General features: G+C 42.9%; 1 protein-coding gene across 3 annotated transcripts in view; it reads left to right on the top strand.

Moving 5' to 3' along the window:
* The window catches only part of CCDC112 (coiled-coil domain containing 112), a 184,218-nt gene extending 162,416 nt beyond the window's left edge, over positions 1 to 21,802 (top strand). For all 3 annotated transcript variants that reach the window (XM_078675520.1, XM_078675521.1, XM_078675519.1), the window contains 2 exons: positions 20,398 to 20,516; positions 20,605 to 21,802. In XM_078675520.1, coding sequence (XP_078531646.1) covers positions 20,398 to 20,516; positions 20,605 to 20,635 — 150 coding nt within the window. In that variant the 3' untranslated portion in view covers positions 20,636 to 21,802. The remainder of the gene's footprint in view (positions 1 to 20,397; positions 20,517 to 20,604) is intronic.
* Positions 21,803 to 22,090: the final 288 nt, after the last annotated feature.

The following is a 22,090-nucleotide window of genomic DNA, read 5'->3' as shown; positions in this document are numbered from 1 at the left end:
ATGCCATCAGCTCAGTTAAGGACATAGCCGATTTTGCACCCAGAGTCATATACCATGGCCTTTCATGTGTTGCTCCTCTTGGCTAGACCACAGTGCTGGTTTCAGAAGCACAACAGAAAATCTAAAGCATACCAATCTCAGGATCTTCAGTGTTTGGCGCTCATGCTGATGAGTTCCACAGGATGGAAAATGATATTGACAATTTCACATTTCAGTAGATCTTCAAAACAAAATAAATACTCCAGGTATCATTTTAAGGGGTATCATCAATAGCAGCAACACACCCAACTGCTGTAGTGGCGGGAATAATAGCAAGCTCTTCAAAAGCAATTTTTTCAAACGAAAACTCAAAAGGGAAAAGGTATGCAGTAGCATTCCACAGTGATGGGCAAGGTGTCCTGCTCCGAATAATGACTCCCTCTCGATGCCACATCTGATTTTCACCCTTGGCTTGTTGTGTGGGGAGCAGGTCCAGGAAGAAGAATGAGGTGTAGGGCTGTTTCCAACCATACCACTCAAACCCTTCGCTTGGATATAGTTCTTTGATTCAGTCCTCCCAACTTGCACTAGTGGATGGCCCCCTCTAGTCTGACAGTGGGTCACCCTTTCAGTCTTCCAAAGTTAAGAACTACGGTAATATTGTGTAAATGTGTTGCATTTCTGACCGTCTTTCTTGTCATGAAGGCCATCCCCCCTTCCATCCCAAGTACACCTTTTAAGTTCTGTCAGACAACACCATCACTGTCTATTACATCAGCAGACTGAGCAGAATGGGAGGTCATGGGCCCTGCGTTGGAGGGTGATTCGACTTTGACGGTGGACTCAATGATAGGCATTTTCCTAGAAGCAAGACACCAGACAGGCACTTTCATTGTGAGAACAAGTTGCCTTTCCTTGGAGGGCCAGGGTGGTAACTTGATAGCCAAATAACAGGAGTGATCTTTTCCATGTTTGTGTGGATCTCTTTGCCATTGCCCAGAATCTGAAGTGTCCTAATTTTCTTCCATATACTTTCTTTGGAATGGTTCCTGGGGAAGCAGGTTCAACTGGTTAGAGGGACTGCTTTATGCATTCAAGCTGATCCCTATTCTTCTGAGAGTCCTGCAGGTAATTCGGGAGGATCAACCTCAGCTTATCCTGATTACCCTAGAATGGGTGAGAAGTATATGGTAGACCTATTTGTTGGAGCCCAGCATTTGGCACCTTTTTCATCTCACCTATGGGTTGGACCTTGTCTTGTATCAAGGTTTCCAGGTCCTTTGTTCTGGTCGCCAAGTGCTGCAACTGTGCACTTGGCGTTTAAGTCATATCAGCTTCAGCTAGAGTCTTTCTCCTTGCTTTCTGAAGTTGTGGATGTCATTCCAGCAAACCCATCCTACTGAGCATGGTGCCGGAGCAAGTTTGAACTGATGCACATTTGTCTATTTAGACTCTGAAAACTGTTTCATTAGTGGTGATGACTTCAGTACATATAAGATTTAAGCCCTTAAGGCCCTTTCAGTCCGACCACTATTTGCAGTTTTCTACCAAAGAAATACCACATAAACTGGTTCCCTCTGTTTTCACTTATTTCTTTCACATAGGCTGTCCATCACCCTTCCATCTTTCTTCCTTATTTACCCCACTAAGGAAGAGGGAAGAGGAGCAGCTGCATAGACTGGATGCCAGAGAGCAGACCTTACTATAGTAAACACACATCATGATACAGTACATGATCAACTCTTTGTGGGTAAATTCTGAGCCAAAAAGGGATAAAAGGGTGACCAAACACATCATTTGTGATGGGTTGCAACCTTTATCAAAATCTGCTATGCCATGGTCTAGAAAGATCCTCTGGCTGGCATTCGTGTCCCCTTCACCAGAGATGTGGCGGTATCCAATATTCACACCAATGGCGTTCCAGATGATTATATATGCTGGGTAGTAAACAGGTTATTGCTGTTCACTATTTAGAAGCGTATTGTATCATATCTGAGTTACTCAGTGATGGATACTTTGCCAGGGCTCTGTTGTGGATTAAGTCCTTCCTGAAGGACAGAGTATTCCAGGTGTTTGAGGGAAATTCTTCCTCTAAATGTCTGCCTCTCTTGTGTGGAGTTCCTCAGGGCTCATCATTGAGTCCCACCCTTTTTAATGTTTATCTCAGACCCCTGGCTGAGTTAGTGCTACCCCACGGGACTCAAATCATTACATACGCGGACGATACACAACTGGTGGTTGAGCTAAAGCATCCACGGAACACACCAATCAATGTTGAATCCTGCACGGAGGCGGTGGCCACTGGGATGCACCAGTCTTGTCTCAAGCTTAACGGAGACAAGACTTAGGTAATGATTTTAGACAACCACACCAGGGTGTTTAAGAAATCAGTGGGGTTAAGTTGACCTAAACGTTTGGTCCCACCCCACTCACCCTACCCCAAAAGACCAGATTAAAAGTTTGGGAGTCTAGCTAGATAAATCTCTTAATTTTAATAATCAAGCAATTAAGTTGGCTGCATCATGTTTTGGCATCATTAGAATGCTAAGGAAAGTTCTTCCACTGCTCCCGGTTCTGGCACGAAGAGGGATAGTTCAGGCACTAGTCCTATCACAATTAGACAATGGGAACTCCCTTTACTTAGGTACCACAAAGGCCACCATAAGGAAATTACAAGTGGTTCAGAATTGCGCGGCTAGGCTGCTTTATCACACCCACTGCCGGCAATCAGCAAAGCCTGTCTTAAAGAAACTCCACTGGCTGCCAATAAGTGAACGGATCAAGTTCAAAGCCTTATGCATATCCCATAAAACGCTATGGGGGCAGGTCCCAAGATAAATCACTCCCTTATAGCCTTTTACCACCCAACAAGATGTCTTTGGTCAACTAATCAATTTCTGGCAGTGATACCAATAACAAAGAGAGCATGGTCAGGCGGTCGCATGTTCTCCCTCAACGTGGCCAAGATATGGAACACTCTCCACATCCAGCTGCGGTCGACCATGCACCATCTTTTCTTTCGGAGACAGTTAAAGACATGGCTCTTCAGAGCATGCCATAGTTAAGACCTCTCTCTCCTGCCCTGATTGTCGCTGATAGTGCGGGGATGCCTAAGGGTAGCCAGGCGCTCTATAAATATTTACTACTACTAATAATAATAAGGGCTATCGTGCATGACTTCCTTTAACAACTAACATTACACAGTCTCACATCCTGGATCCTGGTGAGGTATGGCTTTGAAACTCTTTTCATAAGGTAAGGAATCTGTAGGAAGATGTACCATCACAAGAGAACGTTTCTTATTATCAGCAACAGTGTTTCTGATGGGTATCCTATCTTCATGCAAAGTCCTCACTGACCTCCCTCCTCCCCAGAGAATTAGTGAAATTATTAATAGGATCCCAGGCTATGCAGTTTATCATGTGCTGTAGTATCGCTGTTAATAATGCTGTCTCTGTTCCTCTCTGAACTCCTCAGTGGATTTTGAAAAGTTACTAAGAACTGTGCCGGTTGGTGCCTTAAATGCTTGGATATTATCACATCCTTTGTGGGTCAAGTTCAGTTTGGAGCCACTTGGCTCCACCTGGCATGAGTGGAGAGCTATTGCTAGGGAAATGTTTTCTGGATCCAGTCTGGCACCTGTAGTAAGGTGTGGGCCCTCGTTACAGGCAGTGTGTTAATTTGTGGGCCTGGTAACTGTAGTTACTTAGCTCATCGTAATTATCAGTGTAGCAGGAACACTACTGAACAGGGTTATTCCATCTGCAGTTTTCATCTCCTGCAAGCAGACAAAGTTTGGGGGTGGACTACTGGTTAGTGAAAAATATGCAGAAATTGGCACAGTAAGCCTTATGTTCATTGCATTTGTAGCTGTAGACACACATGCTCTGCATACTCCTACCATCTAGTGTTGTTCTCGGAAGTGTGCACCTTTTTTTTCTTCAAACAAGTCTTTAAAGTCTTGAGGTATAGTGACTCCACCTGCAGTGTGTAATATGCATGGGCACCATTGTTAGATTGTTTTCTTTCACCGTCTGGTTCGGACGTGCATTGGTGAAGTTCTAGGTCGATGTCACTTGGTGATCGTTGTCAGAGGCTGTTGGTTCCTCAACTCCCATTGCAAAGAGACACACAGTTTTTTGCATTTTGTTCACCTCTGTCGTGGTTCAGTCGGTTGTGCGACCAGGGCTCTTTGACACCTCACGTCAAGGCATTGCCACTCCTGGGACTTTCTCATCGGACTTTGTCCTCGAGAATGCAGACACATGTGCAAACCAGTCAAAAAGCACCACCTTTTTGGAAATGTTCAGTGGAGACTGAAAAGGGTGGAGGGTCCAACATATTTATAGGTTGCAGAGCACCCTCCTAAAGCCTTTCACCGGAAAGGTTTTCCTTTTTTTTTTTTTAAATGTTTTTTATTTATTGCAGGAAAACAAAACAAATAAAGAGACATCTCTTAACATACATATATTGAGTGCAGAGATATCCAAACATAGATTTAACCATTAAATACAAGCAGAGGATTGCAATACATACATTCACAAGTATGGATCATTTCGATGCTACCAGTAAAAGGAAAACAGAAAGAGAATGAGCTGATCCCCCTAAATATTTACATATGTGTCAAATGAACGTTCCCCAAATTTTTTCCCTCCCTTTCAGTGCCTTATTACCCCTGAATTTAGCCAATGAGAACTCCATTGTATGTATTTCATTGATAAGATTCCACCACTCCATAACACTAGGAGGTTCCTTAGAGATCCAAGTCTGTGCTATGACCAACCTAGCACAAGCGAAAACAATAGATATCAGATCTTTATGCTTGCTATTAGTATCTTGTATATCTAACAATTTTAAGTGAGCCGAAAGTGTTGGAAGTGTTATTTGCCTACTGTTTAGAGCCGCTATTAATCCTTTCCAAAACACAGTAAGTTCCGGGCACTGGTAGAGCATATGTTCTATACCGGCTGCTTCCAGATTACATTTCGGACATTTAGTTCGCTCGCTAAAAACATTTCCAGAAGCCCAACTAGCAATTCTTTGAGGTGTATAGTAAATTTGGGTCACCGTTCTATAAAATCTGGCTAGGGCTGATATTAACTCCTAGTCTGTTAGTCCATTTGTCCGCCATTTTTGCACAATCTCCTTCCCTGAGACTACTTAAACAGGCATAGCTCTTGCTAATAAGTGATTTAGTATGCCTCGAATAGAGGCATTTTAAAGTATCTGAATGTTGTACTTTCTCGATGTTCATTTTATTAACCAAAAAGTATTTCATCTGAATGTATTTAAAATACATAGCATCACTAATTTTATATAGTAATTTTAGTGTATTAGAGCTCAAGAGACCATCCGAGCCATATAGGTCACCTAAAGTACTTATGCCATGCCCTAGCCACAGGATGCCAGCGCCGTCAGAAAATAAGCCTGGTATCCCTGGGTTCCCCCATATTTGTAGCTCAGCATTAAAAATGGAATCTTCTCTGAAATCATAATTTGATCCCAAATTCTTTGAATATGTCTCGCGGTCTTAAACTTGACTCTCTTGAAATAATTGGGGTCATGCACGCGGAACAGAAACTGATTACTATCTAATCCCAGCATGAATTGATGATAGAATAGGGAATTATCATTTGTCAATAAGCTACGTATACGTTGGAAAAAGGTTGCAAAAAAATACGTTTTAAAATCCGGGAAGTGTAATCCCCCTTTTTCAATTGAAAGTTTCAGACAGGCCATTGATCTACGGGCTTTTTTATAGCCCCAAATATAGCTACTACATATACCCTCTATTTTTTTTAATGTATACGTTATTAAGTTGTAGTGGGATGGATCTAAATAAGTACAGCAGTTTTGGTACGATCTTCATTTTTATTAGATTTATTCGTCCTACCAAACTAAATGGTATCTTATGCCAGTTTTTTAGAGATGCATTTATCTCCTTAAAAAAAGGGTCGTAATTCAATGCTATAATTTTCTCTATTTCTGCAGCGAGCTTGACTCCTAAATAAATAGCATTAGAGCAAAGTCCCAATATCGGTTGAGCAGGTTTGTAGTTATCGATTACTTGAGTTTTACTCACATTTAGCTTATACCCTGATATCTCTCCAAATTTACTAGCTTCATTGATTATCTCAGGGATAGCCAGGACTAAATCAGTAGTAAATATGGCTATATCGTCCGCAAAAGCGGTTATTTTCAAGCTCTTGCCTCCATGCTGTACTGGTATTATATTATCTTGGGCTGTCAGTGCATTTAGAAATGGCTCCAGAGCTAGAGCGAAAAGCAGGGGTGATAGAGGACACCCCTGCCTAGTCCCCCTTTTAACTGAAAAGTTAGCCGAATTAACTCCGGCATAGCTAACTATTGCCATTGGTAATTCATACAAAGATCGCACCCCTCCGAGATATTGCCCCTGTATACCAAATGCGCTCAGCGTTGCCCACAAATACTCCCACCCCACTCGGTCAAATGCTTTTTTCGGCATCCAGCATAACCATTCCAAGTGGGGTGAGAGTAGTTGAGGCCACATCGAATGCAGTCACAGCGGTATTAATATGGGTAGTGGTGTCTCTCCCCACCACAAACCCATGCTGCTGGCAATTCACTAGATCCGGCATAATAGGAGCGAGACGGTTAGCCAGAATTTTAGCGGACACTTTCGCGTCAGTATTTATTAATGAGATGGCCTATATGACCCCCGGTCCTCTGGCGGTTTGCATTTTTTCAGAAAGAATATTATTTTTGCAGTTCTCCAAGATATAGGGGCATTTCCTGTTTGCATCATAGAATCTATCACCAGATGAAAAAGCGGGAGAAGTTCCTTCTCACAAATTTTATATAGTTCTATAGGCAAGCAGTCTTCTCCCGCAGCCTTACCTGAAGGTAGTGCTTGAATTGCTATCCCTATTTCAGTATTGGTAATCTTAGAGCCAAGTTGTTTAATTGCTTTGGTATCTGATCGCCTGGGCAAATATTGATCCAGATAATGTCTGATTTCTTCCTGAGGGGGTATATTCTCTGGAGTATATAGATGGCAATAGTATTTAGCAAATGTATCTAAAATTTGCTCCAATTTTTTATATTCAATAGAATCTGACCCTTTTATTAATTTTATAGTAGTTTTTGCTTTCTTATCAGCTACCTTGTAGGCCAAGATCTTACCGATTCTATCGCCCCCTTCATATTGTGCCAGCTTATATTTATGTATTTTAGAGCTGTATTTTTCCCTAAGAGTCTTTTTTAGTGCTGACCTCAATGACACTAATCCTAATCTTAACTCTTCAATATTTGTTTTACCCTGTGTTACAGCATCTACCAATTGTTGTTCAGCTAATAGAACACTAGATGTGGTTAGCTTATCTACCCTCCGTTTTTCAGTATTTTTCCTTAAGATATATTGTTGCACAAAGCCTCTAATGCTACATTTACACGCATCCCATACAAAATTGACTGTGGTTGAATTAATATTAAATGTTAAAATTTCTTTTATATTGCTCTAATACCTGAGACAAATTCAGAATCTGTAAATAAATATCTAGGGAATGTAAACTGTCGGGGGGTTTGTTTTCTGTCCAGGGTTTTAAATTCGAATGGTATAAGATTATGGTCGGATGTAACTCTAGGGCAGAGTTCTATATTACAGTTATCCAAAATATTATCTGTTGCCCATACCATATCAATTCTAGAACAAGCTCTATGGGGTGCTGACTAATATGTAAACCTGGCTATAGTAGGGTGTTTAGTGCACCAAATATCTTTCAAATTATGTATCCTACCCAATTCCACTATGGCTGCCCTAACTCTGCGCATCCTTATTGTATTACCTTTACTTGTGGAGTCCATCTTATAATTCATGACACAATTAAAATCTCCCATTATCAACAATTTGCCCTCCCATTCAAGTAACTCTATATTTAATTGTTCATATAGCTTAGGTTCATCGATATTGGGACCATAAACCAAACAAAATACATAACATTTTTCATCAAATTGCACCTGTGCAATTACCCACCTCCCCCTATCATCAGCTGCAGTTTTAATAATAACCGTTCTTGTATGTTTCTGTTTCAGGATAGCTGCCCCCGAATTGATGCCCCTAGCGTTGAACAAACAACAAGATCGTAGCCCATTTGGGACAAGAGTTTGCGGTCTTGAAACCCGATATGAGTTTCGGAAATAAATGCCATATGAGGTTTATACATATTCATTTCTTCTTGTACCAATTTCCTTTTATCTTTGCTGTTGAGACCAGCAACATTCCACACCAAACATCTAAGGAAAGACATATATTGTAACTACATTTTTCAAACTCCTCTGCATTATATATTGCTTGATCTAAAAAAACACAAAAGCTTCATCTCTACATCTGCCCATCTTTTTTTCCTGCAATACAATTTTCCCCCTTTTAACCCCGCCCCAAACCAAACCCCAAGCCTATCCCACCCACCCCACCCAAGAAAGTCCAGAGGGAGAGCTCCCCTCTATACCCTGCTGCAGATGGATTAGCAGCATCACGAAGTAGCATGTGGAGAGACTACGCTCGACTACCTCTGAATACAATAGATTTTTCAAACATTTCTTTATAGGAGAGTAGAGCCTAAGTATGTTCTAAAGAAAATACGTACCATAAACTGATTACATTGTAACACCTTCCCCACCCCACACCCTCCTCCCTCTGCCCTCCTCCCCAACTATAAAAATTATGGCCAGTATATCATTATTAAACAGATACTACTGATATTTCAAATATTTCAAACAACCCAGGAAACAGCCAAAAAAAGTGAGGAAATAAGGGGTATGGGAGGGACAAAATGTAATCTCAAAATAGACTTCTAGTAGGCAATAGTGTACACTTTTTTATCAATATTGCCCATGCTCAAATACCCCCATATCAATTTCTCTTATTAACTTCAGTTACTTAGTTTAGTCAGTAGCTGCTCAGCCTCCCTTTCTTCAGTAAAGAAATATACCTGACTATTTTTAATAACTTTGAGCCTGGCTGGCTCTTGTAAATATACTATACATCCAAGTGCTTTAAATGAATCTATCATCTTGCGTAATTGCCATCGCCGGTCCATTGTTTTTTTACTCAAATCTGATCGAACGAAAAAAGTGAGGTTATCTACTGTGACTGGGTTATTGAGCTTAGCCTTTAAAGATACTGCTTGACGTAACAGAAAATTCCCAAAATTGATCAATAGTGGTCTTGGATATTTACTGTCTTTTTTTCTTTGGAATAGTGGCAACTGGTGGACTCTTTGTAGTTGGGAGTCCCAGTCCCAATCAGACAAGTCAACAAAGGCTTTCTGGAAGAGTTTCACAACAAAAGTCCTTGGATCCGCCCCTTCAGCCCCCTCAGGTATACCAAATAATCGAAGATTATGCCTTCTCGCTCTGTTCTCTAAGTCCTCAACCTTGGCTTCTAATTTAGCAATTCTTCCATTGTGTGATTGGTTTAAAGTTTCAGTTCTAGCAGCCCCTTCCTCAACCCCCGCAACTCTCTGTTTCAATTCCTCTACTTCATGTGCTACTCCACCTAACTTGCTAGATACTTCTAGCATAAAAGTCTGAAGCTTAGAGTTGTCTTCTCGTAATTGTAGAAAGTGTAGCTGATTCTCCTGTCGCTGAGCCATTAGTGTCCTCATAATCGAATCCATAGAGGAGGTATTCAGATTGCCCCCCCCCCTTTTTCTCCATTATATGAGCATGTGTTGATTCCCCCAGTTTGTTCACCGAATCCATTAAGTTCCGTTTCTAGAACTAAAGTAGGCGTTGATAAGTCCCCAGCCACAGACTTAGTAGCAGCGATGTGAAAAGTGTTCGATTCCCCAGGTCTTTCAGAAGTCCCTTTAGTTAAGGTTACATCAATGACCCCTTGTACCACCGGCAATTGAACAGTTAAATCACAAGTCTGCAGCTGTAAGGCGTCCCCAGGATAAGTAGTATCCAAAGCGTTAGTCATAATATTATGCTCTGTACTTAAACTTGTGCTTGTACTTGTACTCATAATTGTAGCATCCGTGCTTAGTTCGCTAGCTACAGTAACAATGGTAGACATATCCAAAATCATTGCATTTGGCCCCTGTACAGGAGAGGTTAGGATGGCAGAGCGCAAGGATGTGTTTGAACAATTCCTCAAATTTAAGTCCTCTTCAGGGCTTGCTCCAGAGAGTCTCAAGCCCATATTTTTGACTCCACCTTTTGCCTGCATCCACTTTCTAATGGGGCTCTCATCCCTATTCAATTTTCTCCCCCCAACATAATTTACAGATATATCTCTAATCGAAGGGCTGCTAATAGTTTTCTTCGTCTTAGTCTTGACTTTGGCTTTACCCTTTTTTAAGACTAATATTTTAGAAGTTTTAACCTTATTGTCAATAATTTCTTGGCCTTCTTCGTCCAAAATATCCTCATAATCCAAGTCTGGCCCCTCCACCGTCTCTGGGTCTATAGTAGTTACACCATCATTATCCAGTGTTTCAATAGTTGCACCTCCTATTGCAGTGTTATCCTCAATATTAAAGTCTGTCAAACATTCATTTGGGGTTATCTCTCTTATATCGTAAGATTTTTCTAACTGATTAACTATTTTAGAAGAGAAGTCCCCTATAGAATCTTCTGTGGGCTCCAAACATTTGTTACCCCCGTTTTTAGATACATTATCCACTGCATTTTCCGTTCCTGCTACTGCCCCATCCCCCTCCGCCAATTCATGCGTTATATTTTCTCTGTTTCCCCCCGGCGGTAGACTTGCCTCACATGTTCGATTCTCCTTAGTGTTTGCTGCCATTGCGCTAGAGGTATCTGTAGGAGGTGACAGAAGTTGTTTCATTTCTTTGTTGGGATTAACCAATGTGGCTGTACCTAGGCAGCTCCTTTGCATGGTAATCTGGTCTAGTATCAGAGTCCCAGCGTCCACAGAGCCTGTGTCTCCCAGCCTATATGCCTCGTCTACTAGACTTACAACATTAATACCTTGTGCGCATTCCTTCATACCATTAGTAGTACTGCCCGTCAAGTCTGCCACAAACACTGGAGATCTAATTAGCTGTTTCAAAGTAGGTTGTGCAGTGATTAAAGTACCTGTCCCTACTGGAGCTGCCATAATTTTCTGCCCAATGGTCGTACCAGATGAATCCGCCGTCGTTACCTTCTCAGCCGCTAGTATGCTCCCTACCGGAGAGTCCACTTTAACAATTTTCCTCGTTGAACGTGTGTTTTGTTTTGGAGCCATTTCCTCATTGACGAGCCCGGCTCTCGCCTCTTTGTTCTGCTCTGACTCCTGTACCTCGCTACCGGTCAGTAGCGCTAGAGCCGCCCAGCGTCCCAGAGCCAGCCGGCTCAAAGCAAGCCTCCACACGGGTAGCGTCTGCCACCTCCAGCGGGAGTTCAGCAACCTCATCCGTCGATGACAGGTTGGGCTGATATACCTGAATCCACCGGTAAGTTCTTGAGAGAGCGTCGGGAGTAAAAAAAATCCGTGTCAAGAATCCGTGAGTTAAATCTCGCCACACTGCACGCAGCCCACACGTATCCCGTTAGCCAGAACACCAGAACGCCAAGTTACTCAAAGGCTCGGTTAGCCATTGCTCAACAGCCTGCCTTCAGCCCTCCGTAGTCCTTTGTCCGTTATCCTTTGTCCGCGACACTGCAGAACTACAGTCCACCGTCGCCCTTGCTATTGCATAACCTCGCAAAAGTTCTTAGAAAGTCCAATTCCATTCCAATTCTCATAGATTCAGGAAAAAAAGGCTCCCTCTCTGCATGGTGATTCAGAGGAGTCACAAGCCTCTCAACCTTGCTACCTTCGCTGGCGGCAACAATCCGCCATCTTGGCTCCTCCCCTCCCACCGGAAAGGTTTTCCATAATGAATGTTGTACAGAAAAAACTCTTCTTAAGTCTGCATTGCAGTATTAGTCTTATAACTTTTACCTACCTGTCTAGGTAGTGAGGAAGAGTACAGACTGATGGACTTTCACAATTAAGAGTTTAAAAAAAGACATTCTTTTAAGGCTTCAGGAGCTTTCGCTACCCTGATGCCTGGTACTGGCAGTTGCCTCCGTGTCAGTCCATTTTGAAGTGAATATTGGAAGCTAAGCACAGATTTCAGAAGTTTTCATTACTAATATCCGTGAAAAAAAAACGAAGAATATGCAGTCATTTATGACTTTAGTGATGCAGAACCAGGGCTACAAGTAACTTTCCTTTGCATTGTAGGCTCTTCAAGGATGGTCCTAAGTGACAGAATGGATTGGAAAGCTAAAACATTTCCTAGTTCTCACAGCTTCTGGGCATAAGAAATAACAACTGTATCCAATTTGAGATATTGAATGAACTTCCAACACAGGTTAACCAAAGAGGTTCCTGAGCACAGCTTCACCAACACTAGATTCAGCTTTTGTATCAGATTCAAGACACTAGTGTTCTTTGAAAGCGTGGAGCGATTTCAAGTGGCCACCTTGCATCTGTCTGAAAGAGAAATGTTTTCCAGCCAGGCTGTGATGGCTGATTTTCATCCAGTGGAATGTCTTTAGGTCTCCGGGGTGGGGTTTACTAGACAGTACAGGGATATATAGGCTACAATTCAACAATGTATGATGTGTATTTAAGCGGGCAGGTATTGTTGAACGTGACCATAGATTTTTTTAATTGTTTTATTTTACTGTTTTCAGTAACATACATTCATATTGGCATGGCAACGTATACATGACTGTGAGCATTGTTTCATACGATTAGTGGAGACAAGAGGGTACAAAATTGACAGTCAGGGTGACTAGGCTGTCTACAATTGGCATAGTACAGTCATGCTTATGAAGTGCAATAAAGTCGTATAAATACCCAGACAATACCGGTCCCCCCAGAAACGCAGGCATACAATAAGAGTTGATAATTAATTGATTGATATCTTATGACATTTGCACAAAGCAACACAGTCCCACCCAAGGCAGGGAAATCCTGGGAAGTGGCCCACTGTGTCATCTACCCGTCTCCTGCAGTGGCATCAGCCACCTCTCCCGAGTCTTCTGTTTCCCCGCTGGCTAGGTAAGTGTGACATGGTCCCCAGTAGTTTTAGGGCAAGTCTGGGGTGAGAGAAGCTCACAAAATGCATCAGATTGTGCATTACATATGCCGCATCAGCATGCCGATCTTTCAGTGTCGTAAGAGGACCGTGTGTCCAACGTATAGCCACACGACGTCTTGCAAGCAACAGGCCACTAGCCGCCAATCGTCTGACCTCTCCTTGAACTTCCTTGTCATATCCCAGCATCTCCAGCATAGGTGCAAACTCCAGGGTCACCACATGGCTTGCAAACCGCATTGTCAAAGAGCCAATATCTATTAAGACGTTCAAGCATGTAGTACATCCTGTTGATGTACTTGAAATGCAGTAGCCTATGTCTGCCGTTCAGTGAGACAGTCTTGACTACTGAGCATCAATAATACCACTGTTTGTTGCCAATAAATATTCTTAAGTCCCTCTGCCATTCAAGCCTAACCTTAGTCATACCTGGTCAGTGCCCCTCCTGTGCAAATAGCGATCTGTAGAAGAGAGGACAATGCTGGCATCTCAGGGGAGCCCAGAACAACATCCCCCAATAACTCCTGCAGTGTGTGTCTCACTCAGTAGTACTGACATTGGTCAAGAGCAGAGGGCTCAGAGCTCTGCTCCTGAGGCCACCTCCCATGCACCCATAGTACCATCCTGAAAGAAGTCCCCTATATTACTAACGCCAATCTCCCTCAGTGCAACTGTCGTCCCCTCAGCTTCTGACTCATGGGGAGCCATGAATACCTCTGCAGGGGTATATGTGATAAGGATCCAGTCTTTCAATCAAGGAGGCTGCACCAGGAGTGCACTGTGGTGTTCAGTCAGTCATAAACACCATGCCTCCAGATCGGGTCTCTGAATAGTGTTTTGGGTAAAGTGTCTGGATCTGCAGCATCTGGTTCAAGTCAAAGGTGTGTTAAGTCATGTGGGCCTTGGATCCAATAGTGAGCAAACATACTCGGTGCTTCTCTATAATAGGTCCCTAAATATGGGTCACTGAGTCCTTCCATGCCGTATAGCAGGCTAAGAGAGTCCCAGCGTACCCTCTGCTGTTTTCCAGCCCAAGCTAATGTAATCATGAGGGTCCAAAGATTGTCAGACACCGCTTGAGGCAACAGCATAGCGATGTTTTGAAACAAAAATAGGAATCGAGGCAACACTACCATTTTCATTACGGCTATACACCTGGTGAGCAACAACAGCAATTTGATCCAGCGGTCAACTGCTTCAGAGAGTCTCTGCACCGCTCTGCCATAGTTATCAAGCATGTCTACAGCCGGGTCTGTGTTCCCCTGGGGAGGTGCAGAACAGTCTCCAGGAGCAGCCTGAGCAGGCTCCGACAGAGGAGCGCCCCCACCGTGGATTCAGCACAACAGTTCCAACAGGCAATGAACAGAGCCTCTGACAAAGTAGGAGCAGTCGGCACTGTCATGAAGGAGCACTCTCTCTACAAGGGCCCAGGTGGGAGCCAAGCTTGAGAGTGCCGGGCCCCCAACATCCGGCAGGACTGCGGGCAGCAGGAGGAAGTATGTAGCAGCGCAGGACATCTACACGTGTGCTCTCATATATCACACTGGGGCGCCCTCTCGCATAATACGCAGCCAAAATTGAGCAACCGTGTCTCCCCACTCACAGATTGTCTTCCACTCACCTCCCAACTCAGGGCTCTGTCGCAGTATCACAGCACTACCAGCACCAGTACTTGTAGCCCACCTGGCAGGCCATGGTCCTCGCCACGTCCCCACACTGCGCAGGGTTCTGGCCCGATGTTCAGCTCAAATGGAGTCTCTACCTCCCCCGCGCACTGAAAAAGTGATCCCTTGCAATTATCAGCAAGCAATAGGCTAGAGCAATCGGTGCAGTCGAGGATCGCTTTTTAGTAGTAGTTAGGCACCAGGATTATGTAGGATTGTTGAACAGCTGAAGGAGCACACCTTAAAGGCGGCCATCTTCAAGCCCAACAAGCTTCTCCGCCACTCCCCACTGAACTTGACCATAGTTAATTAACATTTGGTTAGATTTTTGCTTAAAGGACAAGTTTTGTTAAAGTAAAAACTAAGAAATCTTCTGACAACCAGAGAGGCTAAGGAGCACTCTGCTGGCAAAAGATTGGCCAAGAAAACCGTAAGCATAATAGTGTGGAATTCTGATGCTATCTTTAGGAGAAACAATACATGAGTTCCTATCACCACCTTCTTGGCATGAAACATTGTATATGGCTGAATAGTGATAGCTGCTACAAATGGAGTCTTCCTAGAAATATGCTGTGATTAATTCTTGATTAGGTACAAAGGGTGGATTCATTCATTTTGATTATACTAAATTGAATTCCCTGTGATAAGGAGGTGTCTTTAATTGGATTAATAACTTTCTTCAGGCTTTTTGTTATTGCAGTATAGGCATCTTGTAGATCTGCAGTGCTCATTCAGTCCTTTTACCCGAGATGAAGGACATTTTTAAGAAGGGCTAACATCCAAAAATATATTCCCTTTTATTCAACTTTTTAGGCATGTGTAGATCAAATATCAGTCCGAAATCCCTCTTTGGACTGTTTTTTTGCTGAATCAGAAAGTATCTTGCTTACTTAATTCTTCCCAGGACTGGTTTGATTGCACATGTTGAATATGGTGGAATAGGTAGTGGAATTGTGAAATGTAGAGATATTAAATGCTATAAAATAGTCAGCACCTATTTGTCCTTTGTGATCTTTACCCCTCTCTTCCATGTATAAAGATACTGCTCCTCTGACGTATGTAACGGTATTATTGAGGAGTCACTAACAGCTGTTGGAGGTCAGACGCCCCTTAGTGCTGGGTGGCTGTGTTTGAGCAATGTTATTTGTAGACCACTGCACTGATTAGGGGTTTCTATGGCACTGCTGCTGATGTTGATAGGGCCAGCAACTCGAACGACCCTTGGAAGGAGCTGCATTGCGTAGCTCTTGACTCTCATTGGGTAGTGTTGCAGAGCAGTCCAAGATGCTCTCCAGGCAGGTGGTGTGAGGTACTAATCACCATTCACAGATACACAATATTAACACTCAATAAATGATTGCCCATTCTATGCTTTTTCTTTTGAAAAAGGAAAAGTACATTTATTAAACACACACCATTTGTCAAAACCACGGGAACTCCTCAGGATCCAAGTGATGCTCAAAGGGGTCCACCTATCGACATCCCCAACTCCAACATTAGAGTTACAGAGTTTTGGGGCGATCAAGTGAGGGATAGGAATTAGGGTGGGTAAAGCTGGAAAAGGGAGACCTGTAACCAAAAACACATCTATTAAAACATGCTTGTTATCAAAACTACTCTCATTGAGGTCTATACGAACATAATTACAGTCCGTTAAGCAGGCGCACAAGTCATACCCTGACACCATTCAATACTATGCAGCCGTTTACAAATATACACAAGCGGATGGAATCACTTTTAGATGACATTGTGTAATCCTTCTGACCCCTCCCTACGGGGGTGCAGCCTCTAGTACCACAACTCACATATTTAAACATTATCTTGTCCCTGAATGCTAGGGGTTGATCATAGCTTGGAGTAGGAGCCCTTACCACTGTCACCAAAGTGAGTGGCTATGCCCCTCATTATGTCAACAAGCATTTCACCATAGTAATAAATGCAATAATGACATATAACCATGACTGAGGGCGCCTAATACTGGGCATAAAGCATGCTAACTTTAATCAGTGGCTGTCAGTCTCACTGTTTTCAAATAAAGCATCAGCAAGACTGAATGCCTAAGACTGACTGAGAGTGTGGATACGCATCATAAGTGTCAACATGAATAATGCAACTTACTTACATTTATAATTACAATACTGTGCAATTATAATCATTCACCTAGAAGGTGCTTGCAGCATACACTTTCAAAAACATAAAACAAAGTAACCATTTTAAACGCAGTCCCTACAGGACATAATTTCTGTAAATACACACATGTGCGATTACCAGCTGTCATCCCTAGAGGGTGTTTACCACTATGGAAATCCATATTAAACACTTTCAGGCCACAATGATTACAACCATAATCTTCACCCAGAGAGGGTGCAGCCTTCCTAACTCTAAAACAAAATTTCTAGCTAGGTACAGCTTATTCAATACTTAAAACCCGTGCAGGTTTATCTTTCATGGAGTCCCTCCAAACTAGAGAGGGCACTCTAGCACTTCCTTTGGGTGGGGATGCTGAGCTGCTCCTACAGCTCCCCCACACACTTTGGGAACACTTTGGTGTTGACCCCGCTCTTCTCGGGCTCACCACTAGTCTCAAAAGAGTAGTTTCCATTTTAGAATGCTGGCGAAACTGACAAGCCCGGCAGGGCATTATGGGGCGCTCTTCTGCACTTTCTGAGCAGCAGCTCTCCCACAGTGGCCTCGCGCTGCACTGTACTTTTTCTCAGGGTGCCGAATGCACACCGCATGCATTTTCCCATGTGGAAGAGCAGCTCAGGGAGTTCATCCCGTGCTGCTCTCTCCGTCTCCCTGCATGGCCAGCACATTTGTATGTTGCTTGGGGAGTCGGCACTTCACTTCTGTCTTCGTGGGTCTGCTGCGTGCGGTGTGCCGGCCTTCTCGTGGCCCAGGGATGGGATCCTGGGCCCCCGCTATGTCGCCACAAAGAGAAGCGCCACAATTTTCTTTTCGTGGGCAGCCTTCAGCGGCCTGCCACCCCCTCAGAGGATAAAAGTGATTCCGGCAGCGGCTCTTTACTTGTACGTGCCTGCCAGTTGGGGTCCGAGATCGCCAGAACTTTAAACAGCGTTAACTTGGGTCCGTTGGCCCGATTATGTCTATTGTGGTCTTGGTTTGCTCCTGCCAGTAAACCCTAGCCGCCTGGAGCACTTTCTTCATGCCTCCTAGCCTCCATAGCTGAGGAATTTTGCAGGGAGCTGGTTTCACTGTCTCCCTGTGCCAGCCTTTCGCCATGCTCTCCTTCTGAGTCTCTCTCTTCCTCGACAGAAAAAGCCCAGTCTTTCCCCAACTGATCCTCAGGGGTCTAAGGTGACCAGTGTCCCTGGTCCTTGGGGAGTGTCCCACTGTCAATCAAAGACTGAGCCCGTAGTCCAGGGGACAGTCAGGGGGTTTCTATTACAAATTGCCCATGAAAGCAGCCTCCCGTCCCAGTGTTCCTCAGACGAAGCAAATCCAAGAGAGAGCTTTCCCCCCCCTGCGCAAGACCTTTAAGGGGAGCGGGAGGTGCCAGCAGGGATACACCTCTGACCTATCTTGAGGTGCCACATTACCTCTCCGCTCCTGTTTCAACCTTCCTGCACAGGCTTCTGGGATACTTCAAGATGGCGTCACCCAGGAGTTACTGGCCTGGGTTTTGATCCAGAGAAATATGACATTTCTGGATTACCCATAAGCTGTACCAATATACTTTTGGACTTTGCAGAATTGTTCTTTTCACACAGATTACAGTGTACTTTGGACTCCGGAGTCTGTGGCCCCCAGGGAACTGGAGCTGTGCCCTAAGACGTCCTTTACCATAGTAGTATATGGAGTGTCACCACAGTCAAAGATAGTAAAGCACACTGACTTTCCCTACATGTATACCCCCCAATTTGAAAGGCTTATTCCAGGTCACCACCCAACTCTGCATAGTCCCTTCATCGCCATGCTACCTGCCTGCTTTTCCTGGGCCACGCACAACAGGAGCCCCCTGCTCGCAGCCCTCACACATGTGTACATGTAACCAGACCAGTGCCCCATACCCTGGCTGCATTGCAGAGACCTTATCTCACAAAGTGGACACTGGTGGTAAACATGCGCTGTCTCTCTTACCACGAGTTTACTGTGAGGGAGTCCCGGGTTAAGAGGCTATACCACAGTAAAAGGTAAAAAATCATGTGATTAAAATCCAGGTGGATTAGATGGCCAGAACCGCTGAAAGTATCTAAAATGGCGGCACTTAAGTGACGTCAGCACGTCACGTAAGGTGGCTCCCACAATGCTTTTCAGAACAACGTCGCACAGAAGGAGTTCTACTCACAGAAGCGTCCCATGCACAGTGTTCTGAACTGAGCTCGCCCAGCGTGATCAAAAGATCCAGAGTGCAAACGGCGTTCAGAATAACAGTAGACTGTGGCTATGCAACACAGTAAGTAGATACTTAAAATTATCTATCTTGAAGATAAAGTAACGTTGAGATGGTAAGATAAGTTTAAAGTGACAACATCTCAAACCGTCAGCGCTGGAATAAATAGGCGCTAGGTTGAAATATGTTTTCCGAAGAAAAATAAATAAATAATAGCCATCAAAAGTACGTTACCAGAAAGTCGAGCGATATAAGTATTAATCCTTATCTGATGACGATATTCAATGGAAATCCTCTCCAGAAAAGAAAAGAAATTCAGTCTTCATCATAAGAACGAGTGAACGTTGTCCTCAATAAATCTGGGATCCCATCCTCGTCACCAAGGAATGTGTAGTAAATAAGTCCACGAAGAAATAAGGTTCCTAGACCAGATTTATTTGCAGGAGAGAACAACTTGACAACCACAGCAGAGAGCAGTGGAAAACGACTGTTCCCCTCAGTAACTCCATTTCCAACTCCCCCACATTCCATCATGACCACATAACATTCTAGATGACCTAAACATAGAGTACCACAACCACCTTTTCACAGCTTTCTATCAACTAGAAATATTGGACTCGTAATCCATTTCTGTTCATATATAGATATTTATTGAGCTCAGAATTACATAATGTTTATGACATAAGTGAAGATTCGCAAGACGCAGAACCAGGACTACAAGTGAGTAACCATTTCATCCCCAGTTTTGTCCCAACCTTCCCCTTACACCCATCCAAACGTATTGTGACCCATATAACAGTAAATCAGAGTAGAGGATAGAGAGAGGAATGACAGATTTGTACGAGCCACTTGTAATGAAGGCTATAGCATCCACCAGAAATTAGAATACTGAAGGGAAGTAACTTTTAATGAGTTAAAGACTGAGACCTGTGAATAAAAGAAAATAAGCTATGGGATGACCTTTGTGTGAAAGTTGCGTTATATAAAATTAATAATATTCTGAATATCACCATGGATAGGTTTAAATAGTTTTAGTAGATTACCGTGGTTTATACATAACTTATTAGAAGAAGTGTCTCTCTGTCGTTAGAGTGTTCACTCCTTTAAGATGTAGCTCAATAGTAGCAGGGCAATGATCAGTATGTAAAAGTAGACATTTGAGGTGGTGGCCTTTTTGCAAATGAGATTACTTTTGAAACCTGAATTTCTTTTAAAACTTGTGCAGTCATTTAATCGATCAGATCGATTCCCTTAGGATTTTCCTCTTTATAAATATATAGAGATAAATATGTCATATTTTTCTTATAATACCTTCCAGGTTGAAGTTCATGTTAGCAGAGACCCTTCTCGGTTGTGCAAACTTACCAAAGGCTGGGAGGAGCGTAGGAAAGAAATGGGCCCAACAGGTGCGGGACCACTACTGCACATTCCACACAGGTGAGAATAGAGACACATATACATAATAGCTTGTTTTTTTAATTCCCTAAGCTGCCTTTATAACTGTTTTCATTTTGTGTTTTTATAGAGCTGTCCCATCTTGGAGGCAAGGATTATAGCAGATAGTGCCATAGGATGGGAATTGGGAAACTATTTCCCTTTCTGCGTCTGTTAATCGGTCAAGAAGACCAACTAGTGGACAGTTTCTGTCTCAACACAAACAGCTTGTGCTCTCTAACGGTTACAGGACATATAATTTTGTGTATATTGTTTATCATTTTTCATACATTTAATGAGGACCAGATTGAGATATGAAGTCCTGTGTGGACTGAAAAAATGCTTAGCAAAAACCGTTGTTACTTTCTTGAAGGAAGTACAGCTTGTTTCAATGTTTTATTTTAACCCTGTGTATTAATGTTAGGAAAATGATAATGTTATGAGTACTAATTTATTTTATTCAATTAAAAAACTTACCATGTTGTATATACAACCGAAAACACTGGTCACGATCACAAAGCAAAGACACAAATACTCTCACATTTGTAGAGTATTACATGCTTCTTCTGAATTCACAAAGAATTCCAGGAGTACTCTTGGAAATCTGACAGATGTAAATTTCCCGATGCACTCCTACTTCCAAAATGTACTCTTGAGGACATTCCACTCAGTTGAGAATCAGCAGAAGTAAATTATGCAAAAACGTGCACTTCTATTTTAGCTCCAGGGAAAGCATCTTTCCTTGCAGAGAACCCATGTCCTTGACACCCCCATGAAGTATGTGGGCATTCCCTTTCCTTTCCTACATTTTAACAAGTATTTTTAAATATATTTCCATAGTTGGAAACCACCTGAAAAATATCTGAGAATAGCTACAAACGTGCAGGCTTGTGGATGTTCCTTCTATGGGCACACATCATAACGTCCCATTACCACTTCCAACATTACATATATAGTGAGAAAGCCACCATATTGGTGGATTTCATATTCTTCTAATAGCATTTCGCACTTAAGGACTTTCATTAATCCCGTTTCTGTACCTCATAATGTCGGTTTTATCAACCATTTCGTTTTACCCATCTAAATTATGCATAGTGCAAAAAACCCTTGCGAATCCCTAGTTAAATGGAGGACGTTTTTGGCTGCCGCCTGATACTAGATTTGAACTCTACATTTCACAGGTCATTTCGCTTGTTGTTCTGTTCTATCATGATCCTTCAAATGCGCCTCTGAATCTCTATAGAGGCAATGAAATTCATAGAAATAAAAGTTTGTCTGTTTCTTTTGTAGCTGTTCTTGTGTCAATACTTTCACTTTATCCTAAGGGAATGAAAAATGTTCTAGTAACCATGACGGAAAGTTTCAATTCTATTAAGGAAGTGGAGGCGAGGATTATGCTGTACTTTCCTTTATTCCTACAGCCAGCAGTATTCAACATAAACATCTTTTTTTTTTTTTTTTACAAAAAAACTAGCACTCCCAAGATGCCTTAGGAAGTCCACAATGTCCACCAATCAGCTCCCTCCATTACTCCCGAAGGCGCGTGCTTCCCGGGTAAACCTCCTCTTTCGAGACTG

The sequence above is a fragment of the Lissotriton helveticus genome, chromosome 2_1 (genome assembly GCF_964261635.1).
Source record: "Lissotriton helveticus chromosome 2_1, aLisHel1.1, whole genome shotgun sequence".
NCBI classification, from domain to species: domain Eukaryota; kingdom Metazoa; phylum Chordata; class Amphibia; order Caudata; family Salamandridae; genus Lissotriton; species Lissotriton helveticus.
The sequence above is the reverse complement of the archived record's forward strand: the minus strand, read 5'-3'. Positions and strand labels throughout refer to the sequence as shown.